Genomic DNA, 17,950 nt, shown 5'->3' on the forward strand with positions numbered 1-17,950 from the left:
CAGACATTGTGGCGCTGAACAGCCACAGGGAGGTGTGGAACCCACTACGCCATAGCGTACCCACACGACAGACTTGTGAGTAGTAGGATCCACCACTACTGATACTGTACTGTCTTGGTCATGTTCATTCCCAACACGATACTTATGCTTATGTTTTAATCCCTCCGCAGTTACTCCCAGCCGTGTGGAACAGGAACTTCGCCCGACACTCACATCCGCTGTTTCCCGAGTTGCTCTCTCTTCCCTGTTCCCCACGGTGCTTCCTTCCATACCAGTGACCATCCTTGGGTGGGAGGCAGTATCTGGGCAAATAGGGAGGCCTCTCTCCGCTGCTGTCGTCCCTGCTGGCTGTTTTCACAGGTTAGTGGCTCTCCTAATTACCTTGTGCTGCTGACAACCCGACATCAGCCCACCCTGCCCCAATACACTAAAGGCTGTCTGGGGAGGTGCTAGCACCTCCCCAAGCAGGAAACCTATTGTCCAGGCCTCCCTGGCTGGGATCACTCCCAGCTGCAGGAGGTCAGACTTGTGTCGTGGCAGCAGCATCCATTTTGTGATGCTGAGGCTTTGGTCAGAGGCTAACAGTAAAGTATGATTTTAACATGTCTTTCCCTCTAGAAAGGGGGAACAATATCCTCATATCCAGAAATGGTATGGGGGTATTATTCCACAGTGTTAGACACCTTACACGAAATGTTTCGATACAGCCAAACCATAGTTACCATAACCGTTTAAGATTATAAGGCACTTTAAGAGTATATGGTAGGCTATATCATAGAACAGCTATAAGGACATGGTTCCGAAAGCTGCAGACAGGCTCAGCTCATGCTAGAGCACCATCTCACATGTTACCAAGCACTCTGCCTCCAGGATTGTTAAGGCCTGCCATAGGAGTGGCTGATAGGTACACATGTGTCTATATGTAAGTTAGGTATAGGAATACTACACCTAAGCAAGGGGTGTTTACACGACCTTGCCCCAGCTGAGTGATCAGCCAGTTGTGTCAAAATGGAAGGCCAGGCCAGGGGTGGCATAATACATGCTGCAGCCCCTGGTAGGCCTAGGGTACACCTATGCCCTGGGTACCTAAGGTACACTGTACAGGGGCCAATAAGGTGATCCTATCCAAATGGGTTATGCACCTAAAGTACATAGTATCAATTTAGAGAGAGAACAGAAGGGCTGTGGGTCTGATTAGCAGGCCCACAGCCACATCTAAGTCGAAAACCAGATAAGCAAAAGCAAAAAGTGGGGGTGAACATAGAAAGCAGACCCTACTCTCCTACAGGGATCACTGCATAGTAGGGAGAATAGTGAAAGTCCAGGTATATAGCTACCAGAACCCACAGTGTCTAACTACGTTAGAGTCCTCTGATGGCTAACATTGTTTCGCAGGTATTTGTATAGTATGCCTAGTGTTCAGTCTCCCTGTCCAGTTGCTGTAGGCTGGTTAGTTTCAGCAGTCTGGGCTAGACATTGGCTCATAGAGCCATTCTGAAATAGTTCAATCTCGTGTGTTTGTTCTATAAAGGGATTGGTGTTTATCATGTATTGTTTCGGAGCCAACAGATGAGCACTCAGCAGATGTTTTCATCTGCCTGCTTTTTGACCCTTTATGGCTGGCATTCAGCCTAAGATACTGCTGATTGGGTTATAGGAGACAGTAACATCAGTTATCTCTTCCATCTTTTTCAATGCCTTCTCCAAAAACGTAGTTACTTTCGGCCAGTCCCACGGTATATGTGTCACCCGCCCGCTTTGATTACATCCCCTCCAACATCTGGTATCTGAAAGAAACACGTTAGTTAGATTCCTTACCTTGGAATATCCCCAGGCGTCAGGCTGGATCCGGAAAGATTTTTCGTCAGCAATACCCTTGCGCGTCACTAGGCGTCGTCTGCGGCTCCGCATCCGTCGTCCGCGTCGTGATCGCCGGGATCACGTCGTCGGAGTACTTAGACGCCGCCCTCGCGCGCTGATGTCAGTTCTTCTTTTTTCCGCGCCAGTAAGCGCCGATCCGGGAAGAGCATACCCTTTTAGTCACTTTTTGACTAAACGTTTTGAACTCTTTTGCATCTACTTCCAGTCGACCTCGACTCTGGTGCCGGTAGGAATGCCTGGATTCAAACCTTGTGACGCCTGTCACCGACTGATGTCGGTCACGGATCACCACCGCCGGTGTCTCTATTGCCTTGGGGCCGACCACGATGCCGAGTCGTGCCTCGACTGCCGGGCTTTGACCTCGAAGGGTAGGCGGGAGCGGTCCCGCAAGCTGCTCGAGATCCGGCAGCCATCACCGCTCGTCGGGGTCGAAGTCCTCGCATTCAGGTAGGTCGAGGCACAGTAAGAAGAAGTCGAAGAGGCGACATCGCTCTTCTGACACCACCCACGCGGCGCTGTTAGAGCCGCAGGAGTCCCGTCCGACCCCATACCCTTTGGTCCCTGGGTCTGACGCGACTCCGGCAGAGATCAGAGACTTCCTCGTGGCCATGAGGAGCCTGGCTCCGCCGTCGACGCCTGCCGGCACGCCTTCGGGCCCCGTAGGCTCGACTGGGGGACCTAGTGAGCCGGCGGCTCCGGCGCCGTCGTCGACTTCGGTCACGACGCAGCAGGCCCCCGTGGGATCCAGGCCTGGATCCCGGTCGACGCCGGTCAACCTTACGACCCCTCTGCCGGCGCCGATCCCGGCGCCACCTTCGGACGACGCCGTTCCCCGGTTTAGTCCCGGTCCGGGCCCGGCGTCAGAGCGGCGCCGCCCGGCGCCGTATCCGGCGCTGAATGATGACACGTCCATCTAAATCGGTATACGCCTGCAGGTGGAACAAATTTGTGGCATGGTGCACAGCAACGGCTGTGGATCCCCTTTCCGCCCCTCTTTCTGAGGTTCTCGTTTTTCTTCTTTCCCTGGCCCAGCAGGGCTCTGCTCTGGGCACCCTCAAGGGATATCTTTCAGCTATTTCTGCTTTCTTTACGGCTTCCTGATCAGCCTTCTCTTTTTAAATCCCCTGTTGTCTCTCGATTCTTTAAGGGCATTACTCACATGGTTCTTCCTGTCCCTTTCGTAATGCCTCAGTGGGATTTGAACCTAGTCTTAACCTATCTGATGTGCGCTCCCTTTGAGCCACTTCATAATTGTCCCCTTCGTCTTCTGACTCTTAAGGCTGCTTTCCGGGTTGCCATCACCTCTGCTAGAAGGGTGAGTAAGCTCCAGGCTCTATCTTCTAAGCCTCCTTTCCTTTCTGTCCATCCGGACAACGTTGTTCTCAGGACTCGTCCTTCCTTTCTCCCTAAGGTGGTAACTGCTTTTCACATCGGCCAGTCTATTACACTGCCCACCTTCTTTCCGCCTCCGCATCCCTCAAAAGAGGAAGAGAGGCTTCACCGTCTGGACCCAAAACGGGCGCTGTCCTTCTCTCTGGACCGCACGAAACCGTTCCGGGTGGACGACCAACTCTTTGTTGGCTACGTGGGCGCTAAGAAGGGGCGGGCGGTGCACAAGCGAACCATCTCTCAGTGGGTCGTCTTGTGCATTAAGGCCTGTTATTCCTTGGCTAAGACGGAACCTCCTGTGGGGCTGAGGGCCCATTCCACTCGGGCCACAGCGGCTACTACTGCCCTGGGAAGGGGAGTCCCTTTGCAGGACATTTGTCAGGCAGCAACGTGGGCCTCGCTGCACACGTTTGCCAAGCATTATTGCCTAGACAGCCAAGTCCGGAGAGACGGCTTGTTTGGCCTTTCCGTTCTCCAGGACTTCCTGGTGTGATCTTGGTTCGCAGACCCACCCCTGGGGTTGATATTACTGGGGTATCTATTCTAAGGTAAGGAATCTAACTAACGTGTTTCTTTCAGATGAACAAGTTACTTACCTTCGGTAACAATATATCTGTAAGAAACATTAGTTAGTTAGATTCCTTACCGCCCCACCCATCCTCCCCGTTCTGCGAACTGATATCTAGGGTTAAGGACATCCCTTTCAGGGCCCTAGATTCATGGCACCAGTGTCGGTCTCTTGCATGGCTCTGCGTTCCTGGTGCGGAAAACTATGTACAAGAACTGACGTCATCGCGCGAGGGCGGCATCTAATTACTCCGACGACGTCATCCCGGCGATCACGACGCTGACGACGGACGCGGAGCCGCAGACGACGCCTAGCAACGCGCAAGAGTATTGCTGACGAAAAATCTTTCCAGGTCCAGCCTGACGCCTGGGGATATTCTAAGGTAAGGAATCTAACTAGCTAATGTTTCTTACAGATATATCGTTACCGAAGGTAAGTAACTTGTTCGTTTGTGATCACATTAAGTTAGTGGAGCCTGTGTGGGGTGATGGGCGGCCATCCCATTTTGATAGAGAGTTGACTAAAGTCTGTAGCCAGCAACAATAATCTACTGGAATATGATGGACAAGGGTGTTGGGTTGGTGATTGGAAGTGGCTGTCTTGAGAACAGTCAGGTTTTAACCTTCTTTTGTGAGCTTAAGTGTTCAAGGATGCAGTAGATCCTGACTGGTAGAGATTTCCAAAGTTTTGCTGCTTGAACGAAAAGAGAGGATCCTCCTATGTATTCTTTATTGTAAGGCAGTATGGTGATCCAAAGGCCTAGACTGGAGTAGAGATTTCTTCTGGTTTTTGTGCAGCTTAAGTTTTATTTGAAGGGACAGAGGTCATTTTCCTTGAGGGGAGGCTCTGTGTAATATGCATAGCACGTTGAATATATATCTTAATGCTACTGGTAGCCAGTGGCATCCTTGTAGGATTGGTGACAAGTGTACCTGGGGTGTAGGTTGAGAAGTTGTTTTACTGCAGCATTATGAATTTGTTGTAGTTTACACATAATGTATCTGGGCATGCCAAGTTAGATGCTGTTGATATTGTGCGACTTGGATATCACAGGTGTGAGAATGACCTGCAGATTTTGTTGGAATCCAAGACAAGGTGTGGGTATGTCCGGCATAAGATTTTCTTGGTGTGAAAGGTGCTTCCTGTGGCTTTGTTAACATAGTACCTGGGAGAGGGTTGAATCCATGATCAGTCCCATTTTTTCCACCTATCTGAATGTGGTTGAAGGGACATCATGTTTCTTTGGCAAAATGTCTATAGATTGATGTTTGTGCCATTGTACAGACGTCTTGCTCTCCGTTTTCAGGGTGTTATGCTTCAGGTGATTATTAATCATCTATGTATCTTTGGTGTAGATGCATTTATCCAGTTCAGATTCCTGTAAGACATGTGGCCTATCCGTTTTTAGGATGACTCCCATAAGACATTGAAGTATTAGATCAGGTCCGATAAAGGAGTGAGGTAGACACTGATTAAGAGAGCGGGGATTGTAGATATTTGAGGAACTCAACAGCTTAGATGTGAGGAGCTGATGTGAAAGGAAGTAGGAATATCAGACATTTCTTGTCCCTGAAGTAGGAGGCAATCAAGTGCAGTGCATTGCCCAATATTCCAGGATAGAGAGGCCTCTGAAGAAGAGTCTGGTGGTGTACTGTTGTTAGATCAAGGAAGTAGTACAGCAACCCTCTTTTTGTCCACTCTAGTTTTTGATTGTCTTTGTGGACCTCCGATTGCTTTATTTCACATGCCTTGCAACATTAATTTTATTATCTATGTTTCTTGCATATCCTTGTTGTTATTTATTCAGAATAAAGATTTGCCTCTTGAGAACCTGTCCTTTATGAGCACTGCCGTCCGTTGTTGCCTAACTTACGACTTCCCAATTAGCACCCTCTTTCCTCTTTTTTTCTGACTTGCAGTGTGATCATGGGGATCTCTTGTGTTGCTATTCTTCTTTTCCTTGTTGCAAAGCCTAGACATTGCCCTGAAAGTCAAAAAGAGTTGTGTTTGAGCCTCCATGTGAAAGAGTTGAGGAAGTGGGTTGCGCTGAGATTTCATGCAGCACAATTGTTCCCGGATGGAAAATTACCTAATTTCTCAAGTTGTTGCAGATGGGTTTGGAAGTTTACAGTTTGTTGTGTTAGATATTGAAACCGACAGGCTGATAGCATTTTGAGAATGTTGCAGTAGAAAGTGGAAGATTAAACAAGGTTCAGGTAAAAAAGGAAGAATTCTTTATGCCTTTGGGAGGAGACAAACAATGATTAGGTAATCAAAAAGACTTGAAGACTTGTGCAATAATCTGATTGTTAGCTTTGTGGAAGATAAGGTTGTGCAGACCTTGTAGATGTTTAGTTGTTGTTACTGTCCCTTGCCAAATCAATGCAGGGTCAAACATTTCAGACAGTTAAGTGGTTACAAGTACACAAGATGGGATGGTTCCGTAGGAACTGATGAGTCCAGGTAGATAATCTCAGTCAGGTTGAGCATGAAACGATTGATGATCATCCAGGAGCAGTAGGAGAAAGTACGTTTTCAGTGAAAGTTGTCCTTGATTTGCTAAAGGGGAGAGGGTGAAATTAGTGGCCATCATTTACAAAGAGGTGGAATGCAAACACAACGTAGGCAATGTTTTTTGGGGAAATCAGGAAAATTAAGGATGCTGGGGATGGAGCCTTAGATGTCTGACACAGGTAGATGTTGGCATAGAGCTAGACAAAAGCCAGGACACAGGGTATGTTTGGTGTGCAAGTTAGGAAACCTGGAGAAGAATTTACTAATTTTATCCAATGTTGACATTGTTTTAGGAGTATATTCGGATATATTTCTTCCAAGAATTATACAAGTAGAGACTGAACAAGTTTGGGGGACATAAATATGGAGGGTGGTGGGAGAGAGTTTGTAGATAAGGCAAAAATGGTTTCTGTGGAGTGTTTTATGATAAAACCAGACTGAAGTGGGTTGTTTGTATCTAAGAGCTGATAGAGACTACTAGCCGCAGATTCTTTAACATAGAATTATCCCCAGGCGTGAGACTGGACCCGGAAAACTTTATTGCCCAGCATATCGGCGTGCCGGGGGGCTGTGCCTTTTGTTCTACCTCTTCTCACTGGGTTTGAGGTGGCCCTTGCTTTCCTTATGAGTTTTGGGGCGCTGTCTGCCCTTGCAGGGTGTTGGGCGCTCTCTTTCTCTTGGTTGGGCTTGGATATCCTGGCCCTTTCCTTCTTATTCTTGTGCCATGTCCCCTGCTGGGGCCCTAGTCTCTCCTGGTGGGGAGGTTCTCTCGCAGGCCCTCCTCCCATCTGGGTATGGCTAGGGTATCTATTCTACGTTAAGGAATCGGCGGCTAGTAGTCTCTATCAGATGTACAAGTTACTTACCTTCGGTAACGATGTATCTGGTAGAGACGATTCTAGCCGCAGATTCCTTCACGACCCACCCTTCCTCCCCGTTCTGCGAGGACCCTCAGCTTGGTTTTCTGCACTAGCCTCCCTCTGGGTGGCTTGTCTTCTGTGAGGGTCCTTTTCGTTTTCTGCCTGTCTGACTTCCCTCCAGTTGGGTTCTCTCCAGTGTAGGGGCCTGCTTTTGCTCTTTTCCCTTTGTTGTTACAATTTCTGATCCCCTTGCAGTCTTCTACACTGGGGGTTCTTTTGTCTGTCTTGGGCCACCTGCCCCTTTCAGAGGCTCTGGCCCTCCTTGACTGTGTAGTCTGGGGTTCGATTGCTGTTGCCCCTCTGTTCCGGGCTTGTGGCCCTTTGCTGTGTGGTCTTTTGTTGCAGTCTCTCTCTCTTTCTCTTACAGCGCTTTCCACTGCTTGTGCCTCTAGCTCGGCTCTCGCCTTGGCTGGCACGGTGGTTCCGCGGAGGAGTGCTTTCCGCTCTTCCTACTGTGACTTTACTGATGTTGTCTTCTGGTACTTTTGTGCTGCCTGGTGCTATCACTTGGCTTACACAGTTGTTCCTCAGAGGTGGTCTGCTCTCTTCCTGCTTTGGATTTCCTGTTGCAACCTCCTGGCGCCTCAGTGCCGCCTGGTGCTGTTCCTCACCTTTTGTCTCTCTCTCTCTCTCTTTGTTTCTCTGGATTTTCGCATACTGTTTCCATGCTCTCCTCAGTTTTGTTGTGATGGCTCCGCGTTGTGACGCGAAAAAGTTCTCCGAAGCAAACTGACGTCAGCGCGCCGAGCTGGGGCTTATGTGACCTCGCTGACGTCATGTCCGCGGAGGACGTCGGGCGGAGTCACGAGGTACCGCCCCCGGCATGCAGAGATGCTGGGCAAGAAAGTTTTCCAGGTCCAGTCTCACGCCTGGGGATAATGCTACGTTAGGAAATCTGCAGCTAGCATCGTCTCTACCAGTTACATCATTACCGAAGGTAAGTAACTTGTACAATAAGTTATAAAAATATGTTCTCGGTTGATTTAGTTCCACAAATGTACCCAGTATTATTGCTTCTAAAAAAGATTGATTTGCAATGATGGATGTTTTATATTTGTTGTCTTTGAACTATCATTTCAGAGCAGTATGTTAACACTAAGACTTCATGGATGGCTGACTACTGTAAACAGGAAAAGGAACAAGACATGCCACAGGTGGAAGAATGGATGGGCTCCTCTGTGGATCCTCCAGACTTAGGACAAAGTAAGCTATCTATTGTTTGAATATTTTTCACTTTCCAGAAGAATGGAGTTTCATTAAAAGTTGTCTGAGCTGGAAGTGACATGCGTGGTGCCATAAGGACACCATCACAGTGTTGCTTTTCTTTCTGCACTAGTCAGAGCAGATCTGGAGAGAGTTACCTCCAGGCAATTTTTGACTGATTTTTTTCAACATTTTGTTGAGTTTTTCCCCCCAAAACCTTGTCTCCCAGTGAGGATAGGATGTCCCTCAAAAAAACGGTGAGGTTAAACCCTGTGGTTCCTATCAAAGACAGATGTCTGTGAACAGATCTCCATCTGGTTTGTCTTTGGTGCTTGAATCCAGACCATGACTCTAAGACTTGTGAGGACTGCTGCGCCATGACACCCAAGCCACTGAGGGAGTGCTCCTTAAAGCTCCTATACTCCCGGCACCGGTCGCTTCCACTATGCTCCAGGTCCTGGTTGCGAGGAAGGTACCGGGCCTGTTCACTAAGTCATTCAGGCGCTCCTCATCGCGCTTGAAGTTGTTGGGTAAGTCCCACAAGAAGACCAAGAAATCAAAAAAGTGGGGGCCCTCTTCCACTTCACTGCGCTGGTCCAAATCTTCGGATGAGGCATGGGAACGATGTCACTCTAGGCCCAGCTCCCACAGTGAACTTGCCTCTTGGTCTGCTCCGCCCCTCCCTGAGTTTCCTGGAGCCTGAGCTACTCCCACCCACCTCCGCAAATGTTATGAGGTCATTCATCTGATTTTTGGGAAGGCTGACCCCACTTCAGGCCCCATGGGTTCAACAGGTGCCACCACTAGATTTACACCGGCGAGTCCGCCCTCGGCGCTAGTCAGGCTCCATGGATCCAGAACCACTTCAATCACAAGACCGCAACCTTCTCCAGTGCCTGTTCCAGCAATGTCATTCCCGGTACTGCCGACGCCACTTGACAGTGCTGACCCGATAATCATACCTGCCCCCGATACGGAGCCAGACCGCTGTCAGCCGATGTCGACTCCAGTGCCTCCTTTTTTCGACAAGCCTTTAGAAGAGTTTGATTGGGGATGATATGAGGATCCTTATCGTTATACCAATCTCCGTGATGAGACCGAGGAAAACTAGTGTGGCGGGTGCCAGTGGTCTGGGCACCTCCCCAGACACTGACCTGGTCTCTCCTCCGAGTGTGGCTACAGAGGAAGTGGGTTTATTTGAGGGCCACGGATGCCGTTCCCACAGCACTTGTGGGAACCTCCCCTCCCCCCATACGGACAGCCGCAGCATCAAAACCACTTTAGTTTGCCGTTGTGACATCATTGGTACCCAGTTGGAGGATCCATCATCACCTGCCCCTCTGGCAGTCCATAACATCGGACAAGTGGGTATAAATTGTTTTGCGGGGTTACTCTATCCCATTGCTAGAAACCCCGCCACACATGCAACCATCCTCAGACTGGCTGATGGCAGACTTCCTCTCTGCTCTGTCAGGAAGTTCAGCCTCCGTTGGCCAAAGGACCCATCAAGAGGGTGCAGACACCAGTAGTAGGTTATGGTTGTTATTCCTGCTACTTTCTAGTGCCCAAGAAAGATGGAGGCCTCCAACCTATTTTTGACCTGCACCCTCTCAACTTCTTCCTGAAAAAGAAGTTCAAGAGGCTCACGTTAGCTCAGGTTCTATCTGCCATAGCCTGGGTGTCTGGATGGGAGCGTTAGACTTACAGGACGCCTTCGTCCACATTCCCGTTCTGCCTGCACACAAGATGTTACCTGCGGTTCATATGGTGGGCCAGGAGCATTATCAGTTCACTGTGCTTCTTTTTGGCCTTACCATCGCCCATTGGGTGTTCACCAAGGTGATGGTGGTGGTTGCAGCACACCTGCGGAGGTCAAGGGTTCCAGTCTTCCCCTAGCTCGATGATGGGTTCTTGAAGGCGAAATTGCCCCAGGCAGTCATCTCCCACATCCAGACTAAGGCAGACCTTCTGCATTCGCTGGGGTTCACTATAAACGTACCAAAGTTACACCAGACTCCCTCTCAGGCGCTTCCTTTATTCTGAGCTGTTCTTGACACAGTGCAGTTCGGGCTATTTGAGGGCCACGGATGCCGTTCCCACAGCACTTGTGGGAACCTCCCCTCCCCCCATACGGACAGCTGCAGCATCAAAACCACTTTAGTTTGCCGTTGTGACATCATTGGTACCCAGTTGGAGGATCCATCATCACCTGCCCCTCTGGCAGTCCATAACATCGGACAAGTGGGTATAAATTGTTTTGCGGGGTTACTCTATCCCATTGCTAGAAACCCCGCCACACATGCAACCATCCTCAGACTGGCTGATGGCGGACTTCCTCTCTGCTCTGTCAGGAAGTTCAGCCTCCGTTGGCCAAAGGACCCATCAAGAGGGTGCAGACACCAGTAGTAGGTTATGGTTGTTATTCCTGCTACTTTCTAGTGCCCAAGAAAGATGGAGGCCTCCAACCTATTTTTGACCTGCACCCTCTCAACTTCTTCCTGAAAAAGAAGTTCAAGAGGCTCACGTTAGCTCAGGTTCTATCTGCCATAGCCTGGGTGTCTGGATGGGAGCGTTAGACTTACAGGACGCCTTCGTCCACATTCCCGTTCTGCCTGCACACAAGATGTTACCTGCGGTTCATATGGTGGGCCAGGAGCATTATCAGTTCACTGTGCTTCTTTTTGGCCTTACCATCGCCCATTGGGTGTTCACCAAGGTGATGGTGGTGGTTGCAGCACACCTGCGGAGGTCAAGGGTTCCAGTCTTCCCCTAGCTCGATGATGGGTTCTTGAAGGCGAAATTGCCCCAGGCAGTCATCTCCCACATCCAGACTAAGGCAGACCTTCTGCATTCGCTGGGGTTCACTATAAACGTGCCAAAGTTACAACAGACTCCCTCTCAGGCGCTTCCTTTATTCTGAGCTGTTCTTGACACAGTGCAGTTCGGGCTTATCCTCCCAAACTTTGAGTCCGGAATATTTAAGCTATTATTCCCATGTTTCAGCCTCTTACCTGGATTTCAGTGAGACTGACTCTGAGGCTGCTGAGACTCAGGGCCTCCTGCTCGTGACACATGCCCATTGGCATATGTGGGGTCTGCAGTGGGACCTGAAGTCCCAGTACGCACAGCAGCAGGGACAACTCTCTGACCCAGTCCAGATATCGGAGAGAACTGCAAAAGGTCTGCAGTGGTGGCTGACGAACCGCAACTATAGTGACAGATGCATCACTCCTAGGCTGGGGTGGTTATCTTTGAGAGGTGGAAATCAGAGGACTCTGATCTCCATCGGAGTCTCAGTTCCACATAAACCCGTTTGAACAGAAAGCGATCCGACTGGCATTGAAAGCCTTACTTCCTTCAATCAAGGGAAGGCTGGTTCAGGTGTTCACGGACAACACCACCTCCATGTGGTATTGCAACAAACAGAATGGGGTGGGTTCCTGGGCCCTGTGTCAAGTTGCTCTGCTTCTCTGGACATGGCTGAAACATAAGGGCATTTCCCTGGTGGTTCAACATCGCGGCTCTCTGAACGCCAGAGCGAACTAACTCAGCTATCAATGGCTAGCAGATCACGATGGGCATTGCAATCTGGAGTTGGCACAAAGTCTCAGATTGGGAAGAACCTTGGTAAAATCTATTTGCCACTGGTGAGAACGCATGTCAGCACTTCTGCACGCTGTAGTTTCCAATGCAACTCTTGCTCAGAGACGAAAAAGATCCACTGGAGGGTTCCGAAGATACAGCACTTACATGGTACAGTAAATAGCCATTTTTTTTTACTAAACCTCGAACAAGCATTGGCTAATTCAACAGATTTAACACTAACAAACTTTTTTCAAGAAAAACTTGGGTAAGTATCAATGTGGTTACTTTAAGTTACTTTAGGCAACCAACTCTCGCAGGGAGCCGGTCAGCGGGACTCTGAAGTAGTTACCTCAGAGAAGAAGTACTTCAGTAATTTTCAGGCACTTTTTTCTTCTTGCCATAGACTTTTATGCAAGTGGTCCTGATGCAAGGGATACAGGATGCTGTGGATATGATTTGTTTGAAATTGGCCTTCCTGCGGCTACCCCTCAGTCTACGGTCTTGGTGAGGAGATCCTGTCCACAGGGGTCGATGTCCCTCGAAGTCTGCTTGACCCTGGTAGAATAATAGTCGCCACTGGGCTACCAGTCACACCGTATCCCGGTCATCATGAAATACCTTTTTTGACAATAACTCGTCTTCTGAGCGAAGCTGCACTCCGACTCTCCCAGGTTCAGAAGACTTGGGGGCATGTTGAGTGTCTGGTCCTGGTCCCTGGTGCTACACAGCAGCAAGGAGCAGCGGTCTGAAGGTTTTGGTTACCAACTCGATCCAGCAGCATTATTCAGCTGTTGTGGCCCTGTGCTGCAAACAGAAAGTCAGCCAACTGACCCTTGGAGTTTCTTACTTTTGCTGGACTCAGGAAACAACTGCTCCATGAGCAGTTCATAGCAGGCACGGTCCCTTCTTCTTTGCTAGCGACCAGGTTCAGCAGTTGCAGTCCACGTCAGTGCAGCTTCTTTTCGCCGGACCTTGGTGCAGCAGGGCAGTCCTTCTTTGGTCCTCTTCTCAAGTCCTTCAATATATGAGTTCTGGGTGCCCTTTTTATGCCCAGAAAATGCCCTCAGGATGGATGCAGCCAGTAGCCAATGGGCTACTAGAGTCCCTCCCTGCTGATGACCACTTCCTGCAAAGTGTGGCATCTGGCTATCCCAGAATTCTCCATTCTGCCCTCTCTAAAGATAGCAAAACCCCTCTCTGAGCATTTAGAGCTCCATATCCCAACCAAGAGGTGAGGCTACCATGGAGGCTATACACACCCTTGAAAAATCAGTTTGTCAACTGGTTTCTCCTCTCCTTCCCGAGTGCCAGCCTGTCTTCCTAAACAGTAGAGCAGCCCCTCTCTCAAGTGTTCACTGTTTGCCCTTCGAAAGAGGTTACTCCTTTGAAACTCGTCAATTTTGGCAAATATTCTTGTGGCTTCCTGTCATGGAGAGGTAACACCTCTCTCAAGGGTAGGCTTCTTTTGTCTCCTTTCCTGGGAGTCCTTGGATTTAGGGCAACTAAGTGGCAACTTTGTAAAAGTTGCACACTGCTACAAGTTACATTAATTTCGACTTAGACATCAAGTTGGGCTTAATGTAACGAGTTGTTTGATGCCTTACTATATCAAGTTTGGTAGTACCAGTCAGAAGTTAGCAGGGCTGTGGTGGCAGCCTGCAACTCTGCACTCGTCAATGGGGCTACTAGCATTTTCTACAGTAAAAATGACAAAGACGTGTTTTTGCTGTTGGAATAGGTAAAAAATACACGTTCCACTTCTTAATGCACAGCACCCTGCCTTAGGGCTCGTTAGGCCTCCCTTATAGGTGATTTACCTATATTAACAAGCATTGGCATAGCCAATAGGTCTCGCCTTTGGGACCGTAGAATAATTTAGCCATTCAGCACATTATCTTGGTGCTGCAACATCTACTCTTCTTTAATGTGGAAGCTTCGACACTACTAGGCTCATTAAAGCATCGAACTGAGAAGTACTTATTCAAAGTGTTATAGGCATTTGCTGCATTTATATTGATAGTGAAACGCATTTCCTTTAAAAAACATTTGAAATATTTGAATTGCCAGACTTGAGATGCTTGTTGCGCCTTTAAATACAAAACGCTTTATAGTGCTAGCAAGGAATTAATTCATTAGAAAGAACTGTGATTAAAACAATTAACAATCTATGGAACAGTCTTTCATCTTTGCCACTTTATTACTAAGGAGAGAAAGAAGAAAAGAAGCAGCAAGCAGTACACAATTTACGTGGCTACATACCCTTGGCGATTGCAGGACCTCCACGCTCCGCCCCCCTGCCCCCTCCTCCCCACTCTGCTGGATGCAGACAGGAGCCATCCCCTTGTGCTGCCTGGCCGAAAACAATACTTTATTTTACACTTCAGAGACTCCTGTGAAAGGGGAAGCTATCTTTCTATTCTGCTTCGCAGGATGACCTAACCTTGTCTCAAAAACCAGGATTTGTAGCTAAAATTAACAAAAGCGTCTGGACACAGGGACAGTCCTCTGAAATCCGGGACGTCTGGTCACCCTATGGAACGGGCCACCTCACATTACGCAACAATTCGGCCAAGTAGACCGTTGGAGAGTACAGCGCCGAGATTTCTGCCTAAGGCACTATGCAAGTCTCGCACTCACTGAAAGAAGGAAAGTTTTTATTGCTCATGTTTTTCATTATTCCTGTATGGGACGGCCGCCGACGCTACACCCGGGTGGAAAGTACTCATTTGCGTGGCGTGGGGAAGGTTTATCCTGGATGGAAAGCACCAGACAGAAATCGCTGTGGTCTCGGCTGGCCGCTTCCACCGGGTACAACCGGGACGCGAAAATCATCGCCCTCGCCACACAGTCTAAAGAGCAACTGTGCCCCTGTTTAAACTTCTTTTCCAGAAATGTGTCCCGCTCCCTCTTAAATTGATGTACACTATGAGCCTTTGCTGCTGACTTTGGCAGCGTCGCCTGTCTTTCCCAAACCACCCTGTGTGTAAAGAAACCCTGCCAGCCGCACGCACGGCCTGTCTCCCTGCTGCCTCCTCCAAATCGCTCGTGCTCAAAGTAATAAAAAAACTAGGAGCCGTACACGCCGCTCCATGGTCCAACGAGTGGTGCGCACGCCACAGCGAGAAATCTGGTTTAAATTATTGCGCCCGTGTCTGGACACGATAATTGAAACCACATGGCGGCCGTGCGGGTAACCGACACCAATAGGCCATGGGCAGAGCAATGCTCCCGCCTTTGGCCAATTGCGTGCTGTCGTTGTTAAAAAGACGCACGCAAAGGCCAATAGCGTAGGACAAAAGAAAAAGCACACACACAAGCGAGTGTGAGGGCAGATTTCGAAAGCCCCTACATAAAGTCTTGCCAGAACAGGGCATGCGCGCTGTTACAGGCTCGACCTAAAAAGGGAGGGCTTGACTTTGCTATTACTTTAAATAGCAAAGCCAAGGTAGCAGTTTTTAAAACTACCCTTCCAGTCTGCAGTGGCAGACTAGGAGCCATGGTTAACCGTTGTCACACCCAGAGTGGCACAACCAGTCCTACAGTCCCTAGGATGACCCGCTAACTTACTGCCCCTGGGTAGCAATTGGGTATAGGCCAATTCAACACACCCCCTTTGATGTCAGAGCACCAGCTCTGAGGTTTGGTTAGCTGGCCTCAGTGCACTTTTAGAGTCGAAAAACCAGCAGAATCAGTCCAAAACTTTAGTGGTGACTGCACAAAAAGACCTAATACTCAACCCCTCTGACTCATACACAGCACCCCTACTGTGCTGTCGCTCAGAGACACTGCACCAACCTTTTGGCTTGGACTCTCAACAGCCATATGAAGAAGATAATGGGGGTGATTTAAATGAGTTTTCCCCACTATATGATGATGAACAGTGTTATGTGCACTTGCAAGATGCCATTGAACTGGTTACCTGACCTGCTACTTGGTTGTTTTCCACTGCTGGACCAGCAACAGAAGAGAACACATCCTTTGTCATAGTAAGCAAGAGAGCTGCTGAATTCCTTGAAATCTACCACCAGCTATAGAGGTAAAAACTAGTGTTGTCACTGAAGGTCTTTAGCCTTGCCAGGCACCGACAGAGCCTCTCATGACCTTCAATGAGGCCCTCACTGACTTTGGCCACTTGGGCTAAATCCTTTTCTGGACCTCCGGTCAATCACCAAGTTGCTAGTTGCCATGGCCAAAGCTACAGGCGATTCTCAGTTTTTAACCCAGCACCCAACCCCAGAGAGTTTGGTGGTGCAGGCGTCCATCAGTAGAGTGAACACTAATGCCTTTCCGACTACTCCTCTAGACAGAATCCAAACTTTTGGGAATATTTGGTAAGAGAATGTTTTCATCTGCCAGCCATGCTTTGAGGTCGGTCAGCACCAGCTGCCAAAACGGACGCTACATGCGTGCACTCTGAGACATGGTTGGTGAGATCTTACTGGCAGTCCCAGAAGACTTGCACGCTTTCTAGTCCCAAACCATTCAGGATGGCTACATTGTTCATCTGCTCAGGTCTAGACACCACTGATTGTCTAGGACGGGTTTTGACCTCAAGTGTAGGTGAGTTCCACCTACTACTCTAAGGATGTCCAAGGATGCCTAAGAGACTTCCTTTTAACATCCTACCTGTTTGGTGAAAAAAATGGAGTTGGCCCTGGAGCGTTTTAAAAAGAGCCAAGCCATGGCGCACTCACAAAAACAATTTTGACCTTTTCTGTGATATGTAAGGGGATTGATGTATCAGTAGCATCAGGACCCTCCGCCTGCACAACAGGCATCCTAGCCCTTTCAAGCAGGGCCGTGCCCCAACAGCTATCATCTAGCCCATCAGGGACAATGTACATCTTAGTCTCCCACCCCGCCGGCAACAACTTCAAATTCTCTTTAGTGTATCCTTAGTAGTACACAACCCCCCTGTAGGCAGCAGGGTCCGCCACTTCTCCAGGGGTAGTGGAGCAACATGTCCAACAGGTGGGTCTGCTTTAAATCATGCAAAAGAGCTACATCGTGGCATTCCTTTTTGACCTGCCACACATGTCACTTGTATCAAAGAGCTTTCGGAAGACCATCTGTCCATTTTGTGTCAAGCAGTGAAGGCTCATTTGTTCAAAGAGTACTAGCCTGGGAAGTGGGGCCTGGATGTTGTTCCCACTGTTTCCTTCAGCCGAAGCAGGACAGAGGCCATGATCCTATTTTGGACCTTTGCCCTCTCAGCACCTTTCTTCAAAAGGATAAAATCAGTTGGAACACACTGTCCAAAGTTCTACCTGACCTAGATACAAGAGACTGGATGGTGGTGTTGGACCTATAGGATTCCTATTTTCATTTGCCCGTCTTGCAGACCCATAAATGCTATTTGCAGTTCAACATGGGCCTTGAGCATTTTCAGTTTGCCATCCTCTCCTTCAGTCTCACCAGTGCCCCTTGGGCATTCACAAAGTGGATTGTGCTGCTCACTGCCCATCTTTAGAAGTTGGGGGTGTCATTCTCCCCCTGCCTCAATGACCAACTGTTGAAGACGCGATTGTTACAGGCAGTTGCTCACCACATCCAGACGATGGCAAACCTGACATCTCTGGGGTTCTCATTCAACCTGCCAAAGTCACATCAGAGTCCTTTGCAGAGGCTTCCTTTGATCTGAGCTATCCTGGATACTGTGTGCTTTCGGTTCTTTCCTCCAAAGCAACAAGTTTAAGACATTCGTGCTACGATCCCAATAATTCAGCCTCTGTCCTAGGGCTCAGTGAGGGTGGCTTTGAGGCTTGTTGGCCAACTGTTCACCTGCATCCTGCTCGTCGACCATGCCAGATGGCTGATGCGAGCACTTCAGTGGGATCTGACGTCTCAGTGTGCCAAGCATCAAGGAAACCTGTCAGTTTACATGCAGGTT

The 17,950-nt window shown here is 49.0% G+C and overlaps 1 protein-coding gene across 2 annotated transcripts in view; it reads left to right on the plus strand.

Moving 5' to 3' along the window:
• Window positions 1-17,950, plus strand: part of VPS13D (vacuolar protein sorting 13 homolog D) — a 2,738,381-nt gene that overhangs the window by 1,236,006 nt on the left and 1,484,425 nt on the right. For both annotated transcript variants that reach the window (XM_085608633.1, XM_085608634.1), the window contains exon 39: window positions 8,353-8,475. In XM_085608633.1, the coding sequence (XP_085464759.1) occupies window positions 8,353-8,475 (123 nt within the window). The remainder of the gene's footprint in view (window positions 1-8,352; window positions 8,476-17,950) is intronic.

The sequence above is a fragment of the Triturus cristatus genome, chromosome 1_2 (assembly GCF_964204655.1).
Source record: "Triturus cristatus chromosome 1_2, aTriCri1.1, whole genome shotgun sequence".
Classification (NCBI taxonomy): Eukaryota; Metazoa; Chordata; class Amphibia; order Caudata; family Salamandridae; genus Triturus; species Triturus cristatus.